At 34.2% G+C, this 12,160-nt stretch overlaps 1 protein-coding gene across 13 annotated transcripts; it reads left to right on the forward strand.

Annotated features, from left to right (window-relative positions):
* The first annotated feature begins 1,383 nt into the window (after window positions 1-1,383).
* On the forward strand, window positions 1,384-8,201 carry LOC114321889 (protein argonaute 5). Of its 13 annotated transcripts, none has more exons than XM_082907907.1 (20): window positions 1,384-1,632; window positions 1,880-1,974; window positions 2,350-2,549; window positions 2,821-2,970; window positions 3,117-3,247; window positions 3,390-3,499; window positions 3,900-4,068; window positions 4,148-4,272; window positions 4,367-4,504; window positions 4,576-4,718; window positions 4,806-4,868; window positions 4,959-5,022; window positions 5,268-5,403; window positions 5,498-5,571; window positions 5,746-5,800; window positions 6,084-6,240; window positions 6,332-6,399; window positions 6,681-6,831; window positions 7,619-7,682; window positions 7,819-8,201. In XM_082907907.1, exons 4-16 carry the CDS (start codon window positions 2,891-2,893, stop codon window positions 6,149-6,151), a joined length of 1,356 nt encoding a protein of 451 aa, XP_082764033.1. In that variant the 5' UTR covers window positions 1,384-1,632; window positions 1,880-1,974; window positions 2,350-2,549; window positions 2,821-2,890; the 3' UTR covers window positions 6,152-6,240; window positions 6,332-6,399; window positions 6,681-6,831; window positions 7,619-7,682; window positions 7,819-8,201. The 13 variants fall into 13 exon arrangements, with proteins under 13 accessions (XP_082764033.1, XP_082764034.1, XP_082764040.1 ...); XM_082907908.1 differs by having other exon boundaries at window positions 6,685-6,831; XM_082907914.1 differs by having other exon boundaries at window positions 6,098-6,240.
* The last annotated feature ends 3,959 nt before the right edge of the window (window positions 8,202-12,160 follow it).

Raw genomic sequence — 12,160 nt, forward strand, 5'->3', positions numbered from 1 at the left:
CGGTTTAGGGGAAGATAGGGGATGTACCTCTAAACCGGATAGTGATGGGAGAAGATAGGGGATGAACTCCGTAGATACAGCTCATATGCTTGTCTAAAGAAGTGAAGATAGAGCTTATATGCTTATCTTTGTGATGTGTGGATATAGCCTTTATGCTTATCTATGGATATTGTTGTTATACATATCTGTTATAGAATGTGGATATAGCTTATTTGCTTATCTGAGAATGTGGATATTGTTGTTATACATATCTGTTGAGCATGTGGGTAGTGCTTATATGCCTATCAGTTGAAAAAGGGGAAATGAAAAGTAATTGGGACTTGTAAGTCGTTTGACATAAATATATGATTTATGTGTTTGTATCAGTGTTGGCCATCTATCAATTGCTAATATTTTAGTCATTGTCCATGGTTGGTTTAGTGTATTTCTACTGGGCTGTGGCTCACCCTATATGGGAATATCATTTTCAGGTGCAGGTAGCATGCCACCTCCAAGGACATAGCTGGGAGGCTAGTGGCGGGCATACTTTGTTGCTTAACTTTTGATGTATTACATGTAACTTCAAGCCTAGGGCTTAATGTGTAAACGAGTTAGTACTCTTTTGTTGTAACCAAGTGTTAACTTGGAAAGCTGTAAGCCCGTAGGGCATTTTGTTATAATGTTAACATGTAATACTTTTGTAATGGAACTCTAAGGAATAAAAGAATGTGGTTAGTTTATATGTAAATGCATGTCTTATTTGATGGGTTTAATGTTATTATTTTGAGGGCGTTACATTAATGATTTTTATTGCTAAGATATGCTTGAGAAAATGATTTTGACTGCTAGTTACAACTGAATAATAAATTAATTAAATCCACTTGACACATGATTTCTTCATCTGTCGTTATCTATGAGAAAATATACATATTGCATGTTCTAAAATTCTAAAAAATTGATTAGTGCCTAGTTAGTCATGCAGGAGTCCCAAAAAAAAAAAAACACGAGTTGAGCTAGCTCATAATTTTTTATTAAAAATTTTTTCCTTCTTTTTTTTAAATTTTATTTCCTTCTTTTCTTTCTTATTATATATATATATATATATAAGAATATAAGAAAATATAAGAAAATAAAATATAAGAATATAAAATTTTAAAATATATTATTATATTTTTCAGTACAAAAAATATTAGGACAAATATTTAAGATAATTTAATTTTTGCCTTTTTTTTTTAATTTATAATTTTATTACTTATATTTTTATTTAAATATAATTTTAATATATTTGTTACTTTTATTTTAAATTTTTTTTGAAGTTGTTATTTTACTTTTACCGACTAAATATTAGTCGGCGATTATAATTACAAAATTTAAAAATTATGCTTCATATCTGAGGGAAACTTCGGAGGGAAACTTATTACTTCTTTCTTTTCTCTCTCTCTTTCGCACTCTCTCACGCCTCTGCCCTCCTCCAGCTCTCTCTCTCGCCTTTGTCTCCATCGTCGTCGGGTACGGGAGCATCACCGCCATCGCACACGAGCACCACTGTCACTGCGTATGCGATTCCACTTTGATCGACTCAGCCCTTCCTCTTTGATCTCTTTGAAATTATCTCTAGATCGACCAAGGATCTCCGGGCCACCATTATCACAGGTAAGAAAACTTCCATTTCTCTCTCTATTTTTTTGAAATCTGGTTCTTCTCTGATCTGATGAGTGAATTAGTTTTGAATTCAGTTTTGAAATGGTTTGATCTTTATTTGCTGATTTTGGATTGTTTTTTCTCTCATCTGTATAGTTTCTCTGTGTATAGCAAAGATGAATCATGCTATATACTTTTTGTGTCTGCAAGATGCTCGACAAAATGTCACATTGGCAACTGAAATTTGCATTTTGTTTAGGTGAGTCTTTTGACTGAAAATGGAAACACCAAGGATGATTTGAGGCTCCCCACTGATGATGCTCTGCTCCCCACTGAAAATTCTAGCCATGACTGGTATATACCTCTGTTTTATACAAGTACAACATATACATGTGTTTATATTGTTTGTCAATTTCATATCCTTGTCTTATGGGTTAACATATTAATGTTAAAATCTTGAGTTTTGATTGCTTGCTTAGTTTTTTTTTTTTTTTTTTTTAATTGCTATTTTTGTCCATGTATAATGTAGATGCAAATAATAGAAGTTTTTATGAACCAAGATAGTTTATGAAATATTTTGCCTGCTCTTTTTGAGTTTTGTATACTGTGTTGCATAGTAGTTTATTGGTTTCAGTTTTGTTTCTGTTGGCATTGCTGTTTTGTAATTTGCCTCTCTACAACTAATTCTTGTTATGGTTGTATCACAATTTCACTTAATGATATATATAGGTATCAATCACACCTGAGGTTATTTCCAAAAAACTCCATCGGGAAATCATTAACAAGCTTGTTGAATTGTACCGTGAGTCACACTTGGGCAAGCGACAGCTAGCTTATGATGGAAGGAAGAGTGTCTACACTGTTGGGCCTTTGCCTTTTTCTTCCAAGGGCTTTGTCATCAAGCTCGTCGACCAAGATCAAGGAGCAAGGTTATCTCTATTTTGTGGTTTCATTGCAATTTGTTATAGTTGAGTTGTATATATGTGTCTTTATTGAAGTGTGATTGGTGAAGAGCATTGAAAATAGTAACCTTATTATCAATTGCTTTTCAACTCAAATGGAAAACTAGCTTTAATCTTTTTCTTATTGATTTTGAGTAAGATGGTGGCTCGTATGTCATTATCTAGATGCGAATTTGTGCCAACAAGAAAATATGGTATGCTTTAGTTGAAGTTAATGCTATGCTTGCTTTAATTGCAGGAAGGATCGTGAATTTAAGGTCTCAATCAAATTTGTTGCTAAACCTGACATACATCATCTTCAAGAATTCATGCGTGGTAGACAACTTGATACCCCACAAGAAACTATACAAGTTCTTGATGTGGTTTTAAGGGCAACACTATCGATGAAGTGATTTCTCTCACTGACCAATAACTATTATTAATTTTTTTTTTTTTTTTTGGCTTGAACTCTTGTTTTGTTTCTTTTTATCTTGGTCATGTGGTATATCAATTTTTGGGAACTGGGGTGATTGATTTTGAAGCTTTTGATTGCAGTAATGTAGTTGTGGGAAGGTCATTCTTCTCTCCAAGCTTTGGTGTAGGTGACCTTGGAAATGGATTTCAATATTGGAAAGGATTCTATCAAAGTCTTCGTCCTATTCAGATGGGCCTCTCTCTTAATATTGGTAGAAATATTTTTCAATTCTCCACTCCCTCTTCCCATTTTTTAGGAAATATATAGCACTGGCTGAGGTTATTATGGGCCTGCTCCAAAAATTATGATGTTGTTGATCATTCTTAATCGGACATCTAAATGTTGTTTTGCAGATATGTCAGCCAGAGCATTCTACGAACCCATTCTTGTTACTGACTTTGTTGCAAAGTATTTCAATGTTAAGGATCTGACAAGGCCTCTATCCGATCAAGATTGTCTTAAGGTATTTTTTGGTAGCTATACCTCATGACATACAGTAGGATTTTATATTAATTTGTTGAAAAGTGAATACTAAAAATTTTAGGCTGAGATGGAACAAAACTGAGGGTTACGATATAGACTGAAGGTGAAGAAATGGGATTTCCATGACTAGATGCTATTCTTATAAGCATTTTGCTATTTTTTCTTTTGGGTGGTAGTGGTTGTATTTCTAGTCAATATTAATATTTCAGGTTTAATGTTTTCTCTTTCCAAATTACTGGAACTGATTTTGTTTGTTATTATCAGGTCAAGAGAGCTCTGATGTTTTTATCATTACATGCATGCAGTTGTCCATTTCAGTCGTTGCTGAACTAGAAAGAAAGAGCCTGATGTTTTTTGTTTCCTTTTGATGAATGTGCAAGGATTTCAATGAGCCTTTCCTTCCTATTAAATCAGCATATCCTGGTCAAATTGAGAAGGATCTCCATGATATTCATGCCTGTTCTACTGAAAAATTAGCAAACATGGGATTGGCAGGGAAGCAACTTCAGTTGTTAATTATTGTTTTGCCTGATGTCAGCGGGTCATATGGTTTGTCGTTGTACCCAGAATTTGAAATTTGCTCAGAGATGGGGTTGTTTACTTGCGTGACATTTTTTATGTTTTACAGGAAAGATCAAAAGAGTGTGTGAAACAGAGTTGGGCATTGTCTCACAATGCTGTCAACCTAGGCAAGCACAAAAGAATAATAATAAACAGTATCTAGAAAATTTGTCTCTCAAGATAAATGTGAAGGTTGTATATCTGTTCAAATGTTCATATCAATTTAGGTTAAATTTTATTCTTTTTATTATATGTATCTATGGCTAATTGTTTTAAACTTCAATAGGTTGGGGGTCGAAACACTGTGTTGATGAGCGCTATTGAAAGAAGAATCCCGTTTGTGACTGATCGCCCTACAATCATCTTTGGAGCTGATGTAACTCATTCTCAACCTAGGGATGACGCAAGCCCATCCATTGTTGCGGTATGTAGTCTAGCATCTAAGCAAGAGCATCATGGAATTTTTTTGATGAAAGTTAGATTTATATTTTACAGGTGGTTGCTTCAATGGATTGGCCTGAGGTAACGAAGTACAGAGGACTGGTTTCTGCACAAGGACACAAGGAAGAAATCATCCAGGATCTCTATAAAACATATCAGGATCCTCAAACGGGCACCGTTCATTGTGAAATGATTAGGTAAAAAGTCCACAACATTACTTGAATGTGTTTTTATAATTTTTCTTAACATCTTTTCTTATTTTTTATTTATTTACATTTTTTCAGGGAGCTGTTAATCGCTTTCAAGACATCAACTGGGCAGAAGCCTCATAGAATTATATTCTACAGGTGAATACATGCTCCGGGGGTATGCAACTATGCTAATGTTATTAATACCTGCTCTGTACAACTATGCTAATCTTGTTTTTAATCTTGTAGAGATGGTGTTAGCGAAGGTCAATTCAACCAAGTTTTGCTCCACGAAATGGATGCAATCCGAAAGGTATATGTTTGTATTGTCTTACTGATTGGGATGGTATTAAATAACACTAGTGTATTGGTGATATGGTCATATGTCTGGCGATATATCGGTGAATAGTGGCGATGTATCGGTGAATAGTGGTATCGCTTGTCCCAATTCTATTACGTATGGGCCGATATGATATGTAACAGTTGATATATTTGGGTACCGAAGTGATTTCTCCTTTTACATTGTTTTTTTACATATAAACCTGCTTTTTTTGTCAGGCTTGTGTTTCGTTAGAGGAACACTATCTGCCACGTGTAACCTTTGTTGTGGTGCAAAAGAGACACCACACACGCCTTTTCCCTGCAGATCATAATGATCGTCGTTCAACAGATAGGAGTGGCAACATTCTGCCAGGTTTCAAACTTTGCCCCTCGTTATGAGTTTGTACGATGCCTTGTTTTGGAACCCATTGTTGTATATTGATGATTATTTGCATGGTTGTGATCAGGTACGGTTGTGGACACCCACATTTGCCACCCTAATGAATTTGACTTTTACCTATGTAGCCATGCCGGAATTCAGGTAAAGCAATGTTCAAGTTATTTTCATTTTATTTTCTTGCAAGCATTTGATAATGATGGAAATTTTGCAAGAAAGATAGAAATTTAAAATTTTAGTTATACAAATTCAGTGTTGTAGATTTTAAGACAGATTTCCGTGACAAATGTCAATTGTTTTTTGTATCTGTCTGAGTAGGGCACAAGCCATCCTACACACTATCTTGCTATCTTCAAAGCATCATTTAATTCAGGTTTGTGCATCTTGCTATTGCAAAACAAGCTTTAGAGTCACAAATCAAGATGAATATAGCTCTTGGTGCTACAACATATGAACATGCTTTTGCTTGCTTAATAAAATTTGCTCATAGCTTGGAAGCAGTCAAAATAAATGAACCAAATAAAAACTTCCAGAGATTTTGAATGTATGATTTTCCGTAGTTTTAAACTTTAACTCAATCTAATAATTTCATCAATGCTTTTCCTTTTTAGATTAGCTTCACTGGCATTATCCAGATTTTCCTTCATTTTTCTCAGATTTACTGGTGCAGGCTTCATTGCAATGTATGCTACACTTGCCAGCTGAGATGTGGACTGTTGTTTGATTCCAGAATCACCCTTCTTTCTGGAAGTGGTAGTGGATGTAATAGATATTGGTGAACATGTTCTAAAACTCGTTAATTTTCTTGTTTGGGTAAGCTAGCTTCATTTGGTACTGTTAATTCTGTTGAATTGCATGCATTTAAATTCATGAATGTAATGAAACATTAGTGAATTTTTATCAGAAATGTTGGAAAAGGCAATAGCAACTCCTCAAACTGTTTCACCAATATGGTGTTCCCCATTACTTGAGGTATGTGTAGAATTAAAATTATGTCATAAAATTCTCTACTCAACTTTTTGAATGATCCCATTGAATGAAATTTCTAACTACGCTAGTTCTACTATATTTGAAGTCCTGTATAGGAGTAATTTGGGTATGTATAACTGTGTCATATATATGTGTGAAAATATATATATATATATATATATATAACTGAATTTCTTTGCTTCTCTTCTATAGCCATTGATATGAGCTTGTTAAGTTGAAAGGTATTGCCAAAACTGACGCTTCATGCTCCATTGTCTTTGAAGCCAGATGAACATGGCATTAGTGAATCGTCTTCACAGTTGCTGATAATATATTAGTGAATCGTCTTTACGCTTCATGCTCCATTGTCTACTCACTTATCTGTGCCGAGCTTCTTTATTTTTGAAAAACCTTGTTCTATGTTTTTCTTTGAAGGTACTGCTCATTTCCTTATTAGAAGAATAAAGAAGCATGTCCTAGACAAAACTACTCCTATACAGGACTTCATTTCCTTACTGCTCATTTTCTTTGAGTTCACTTTGTCATAAATAAATCAAAACAAGAGGAGACAAAACTACATATATATTTGTCACTTTGTCACTTTGTCATTTTCTTTGAGTTCACTTTGTCACTTTGAGTTCACTTTGTCATTTTCTTTGAGTTCACTTTGTCATATATATATTATCATTTTTAACTATACAAAACAAGAGGTGAGGTTGGGTTGGTGTCCATATTGCCAGTGAAGTCAAAAAGGAGACAAAACTACAAGCATGAGAGTTAGCTATCATTTCATCATTATCAGTCCCAATGTGACGTAAATCCAAATACACTTGGTTTCAATTACAAAATTTCTTGAAGCTTGTTCAATGCTTTTAATGTGATTCTGTCTTACCTTAGGAAGCAAACTGCAAATGCTAAATTGTTTGCCTTTTGAATAGAATATTTCTGGCCTTTACTATGTTCATCATTACCAGCTTGAATATTATGGGAGTGCAAATGTCGCTTGTTTCTCCATTTTTATTTATGATTTTTGTGGGTTGTTGTTGTTGTAATGCTTTTCATTCATTAAACCCCTCAAACTGGGGTAAGTTGACTTTATCAGACTAATTTAGTGGAACTAGCTTCACTTTATCAGACTAATTTAGTGGATGTTGAACTTGTTTACTATTTTTATGCATAGAGATAGGCTTTGTTAATTTCATTATCCTCTGCTGCAATCTAGGCTTTCAGAACAAAGGAGAAAGAAATTCCAAGCAAAGGACGCTGAATTGAGGAGGAGGGAGCAGGTACTTGTTTATACTAATTAAAATTGTAGCTTTCAAATATGTTTTACCTAGAATTGAATGGCTATTTTTTTAATTTTATTTTCATGGACACTTGGTATTAATCTTATTAGTTTTTCATTTTATTTATATTATGTAGGATGTTTACATGTACTTCCGTGGCAGTGGCAAAGCAGCAGAGATAAAGCGTGAGGCTGCAAAACGGACAATGATGGCTGCGCTGCCATGATTCAGAAAGATTCTTTGGTTTGATAATGCTGAGAGAAATCGAAACATTCACTATTTTTTTGCACTTGTGCCTAGTCTAGTATTTATAAGCCTTCATATAATCTTCTTAAAATATGTATGTAAAAGACAGATTCTGACAAACAAGTTTAAGTTAGGACATGTTGTGGTACATATGTCCTTTTTGGAAATTAATTTAGTTAGTCCTGTATTATGTATGAAATGAAATTATTGATGTTGGATTAGACTTGGTTCGTATGGAATTTGTATTATATATAGAATTGGACGTTTTTTTTTTAATGTTTTGGATGGTTGGAACTAGAATGTGTGCACGTTGTTGAATGCTTGATAATATATTTAGCGTTGATGGGTTATATTGGGTTATATTGAATCTTGTGTTATGTACGTACAGGTTGTATTAAACATGGATGTAGGTTGTTTAGAATTTTTTTGGAAAAAAAAAAAAAAAACAGAAAATATTTGGCCACCAAATATTTTGGTAGCCAAATACATAGTTGGAATTATTTGGCTACTAATAATTTAGTAGCAAAAATATTTGGCGACTAAAACATTTGGTAGCAAAAAGTAATGAATAGTTGGTTAAAATTTTCATGTAGAACTTTTAGTGACTAAAAAATTAGTAGCCGAAATGTCACTATTGCCGACTAAGTATGGATTCGTAGCCAAATGTTAACTTTCGGTGACTAATTCTTTCGTAGCAAAAAGTAACACATTCGCCGACCAAATGAATGTTAGTAGCCAAAAGTCACATTCGGCGACTAATACTTTAGTGGCAGAAACATACCTTTTCCCGACTAAACTAAGATTAGTAGCCAAATGTGTACACTTTCGGCGACCAAATAAATTTTAGTCGCCAATACTATCGCCGATAGGGTAAAGGCGACGAGCTTAGAGACAAAAAATTTTGGTCGCTAAATGGTTTCGGCGACCAAATTTTGGACTTTTGGCGACCAATATTTTGGTAGCCAAAAGTGACATTTCTTGTAGTGAGAACTGGAAATACTTTACATAGCATTATTATGCCTGGACTTTGAGTAGTTTGACATATTACCATGATTCAGAGGCATTACTGACATAATATGCAGAAGAATGAGATAAAATATGAGATGAAAAGTTCACAGACATGCAGATGAGATCAAAAATATCATCCTACTGAATTCCCATAAACGAAAGAGGCAAAACAAATACCAAAGCTAAAGCAGATATGCCATCTAAAGGCACCACGAAAGTTGTCCAAATAAGCCTAATGTTGCCTGTCCACAAGAGGATAATAAAATCATGAGTAGAAATACTAATATAGCGTATAATAGAGAATTGATATATCTCACAAGAATCAAAGCAACTGGTCATGAACATAATATAACTCACCCGAAACTGGACCACCGATACCCCTCATAGACATAGTTACATATAAGAACATATATGTTGAAAACCTAGAGAATAAATGGAAAATACTTTCTGTGTCCAAATATCTGCAGAAACAAAAATCTGATAAAATATGACAACAATTAGAAGCATTACTTGATGGTGCTGATATTGATGCTACCAAATTCAATCCAAAGAATACATTATAATTTAAATTTTTAAAATGAAATAAAAGGAGTATTATATAATTTTAACATCTCCACAAATTCAATGATTGTGCAACCTGTCACTGTACCTTAATGTCCAATAGAAAATTCTGAATTTAGCAAAACTTGAAAATAAAATTTAACATATCCAAAAAAGCAATTATACCAATTATTATTTGTTTATGAGTAATGCTACAATGACAATTTATTTCTACCATCATATCTTACCATATGATGTGTTAGTCTGTCAGCATTGCATTGGAGATATACGCAAGTCGTGGGTCCTATTAAACCAGTATTGTGTTGACAAGATGGTAAGAATAATATGGTATAGAAATGTGGGAAGTGTAGCAATATTGTTTGTTGTAATATTTACATTAAGAGTTTATCATTCTGTCTGTATCTCTTCTGAAAGACCATATAGGAATTTTCTATGTTTCACTACCATTTCCATACATTCAAAACTTTTTCAACGTTAATAGTTCCATAAATCTTACCATGCTAGTTTGCGGCCTGTTTTTACAACTTACTCATTTTTGGTCTATGTAAATCAGAGATAGTCTCCATAAATCATATGGTGTGCTAACGATTTGTAACAATAGGCCCATGTGGCATTCAACATGAAGTTCTGAACTACAATTTGAAGTCCTTCTAGGAAAACCAAGCTTTAAGTAGTATCTTAACATTACAATGAGTTCATATCATTTAGATTTATAATTGTCTTCCTATTTGAATTTTTTTGTATAAAATTCATGAAAATGGGAGCTGGGACGCAATTTTAGAAGTTAGGTGCCTTATACATTTGATAGCTCCTCCATTCTGTAGCAATAAGGCATATAGGTTTAGGGTTAGGAAATAAGTCTATATAAAGGCTTAAACAAAAAAAATGTTAAAAGGGATGATGACATTGGAGTTCATTAAACTGTCAAAGATTCTTTTATCTTCATCATCTCCCTTTTCTATCTTACATCAAGATGCATGGAAGTCACTTTTGCACCCTTCTTGGAACTCTTTTTTGCCTTACTCAATTTCCTCATTCTCCCTCTTAATTCCTTCTCCTTCTCTTTCAATTCTCTTAAAGTTTACAACCCCAGACGAGGTTTAATTCATGTAGCTAAATAAAAGTTTCAATTGACAAATCATTTCTTGTCAATTCCAACTTCCAAGTAGTCCAACTTTACGAAAGGTAATAAATTCTGTACACATTACAAGCAAATTCAAGCATCAATTATTAGTAATGACATGTGAATATCTTTTACATAGTCTAAAAATGATCAATTAAAGAGATCCTTAATTTTTACCCAAAAGAAAAAGAAAAAAAAATGTTTCACCCACCAACACTGGCAGAGGAGAGAAGAGGAGAAACTAATTTAAATTCGCAGAAGGAGCTGACTTTTGAGAAACCAATCATATCACGGTTTAGTCAAAACAAATACCCAAAAACATACAGAGATAATCAAGAGAAGGGACCAAAAAAATTGCAGAATTGAACAATTCCAATAGATTAAATGATGAAATCGAAAGTTCATGTAATCATAAATACCAAAGAAATCAATCAATTTGAAAGGTAAGAATCGACTTATATGTATATCTCAAAAGGAAAAAAGAAAAAATTAGGGAAAACATACCTGAAGTAGTCTCCATGGTTTACCTTGAAGTTGTGAAACCCTAGAGAAAGAGAGATGAAAAATTTAGGCAGTAACAGAGGGAAGAGAAACCTGAGAGAGAAACAAGAACAGAGACAGAGAGAGATGTAGGGGGAGAGAGAGAGAGAGAGAGAGAGAGAGAGAGAGAGAGAGAGAGGATTGTAGGGATGAGTTTTTGTTACGGATAACAGAGAACTATAAAATATATGTGGGCCGTGACCGAAGTAGGAAGTCGCGGCCGCTGCTGCTACAAGCAGTCTGTGAGGGTAACGCGAAAGCGAGAGAGAGAGAGAGAGAGAGAGAGAGAGAGAGAGAGAGATTGTTAGGGTCTGTGTAAGCGAGTATGAGAGAAAAGAAGAAGAAAGGAGAGGAGGGTTACCTGGAACTCTTCCCACACTAGAGGTGTTGGAGATACGAGAGAGAGAGAGAGAGAGACGATTGGAAACGAGAGAGAGTAACAGTGACGACTGGGAGAAGATTGATGGTTTTTTTTTTTTTCCTTTTTTTTCTTTTTTGATCTAAGAACTGAAAAGATAAGGAAGAGTGGGAAAAGAGGGAGGGCAAAAATAGAACATTTTGCAACGGAGGAATAAAAGGAGTCGCAAAAAAATTAAAACAATTGCAAAAAGAAAAAAAAAGAAAAAAAATGCAAACAAATTGTCGCATATAATACTATTTTTTGCAACGGTCTTAGATTTTCCGTCGCAAAAAAATTAAATTGACGACGGCTTCGTTTGCCGTGGCAAAAACATGATTTTTGCAACGATTTTCACACCATCACAAAAGGTTCCATGTCCAATACTCCCTTTTCTAGTAGTGTATATCCCAACAGGTCGTACTTGTCACGAGCAAGCTGCCGGTGACATCCCTAGAGTGGTTTATGCACTGTTTCGTATTTTTGTCCCCTCTTAACGCCTTTTTTCAACTAAGTTTAAAGCGTTTTGAACTCTAATCCCCACCCTATGTGTCCTAATTACATGTTGTCTATACCCACAGGTCGTATTTATCACAAGCAAGC

Source organism: Camellia sinensis, chromosome 15 (genome assembly GCF_055761805.1).
Source record: "Camellia sinensis isolate YWXY chromosome 15, ASM5576180v1, whole genome shotgun sequence".
Taxonomy (NCBI): domain Eukaryota; kingdom Viridiplantae; phylum Streptophyta; class Magnoliopsida; order Ericales; family Theaceae; genus Camellia; species Camellia sinensis.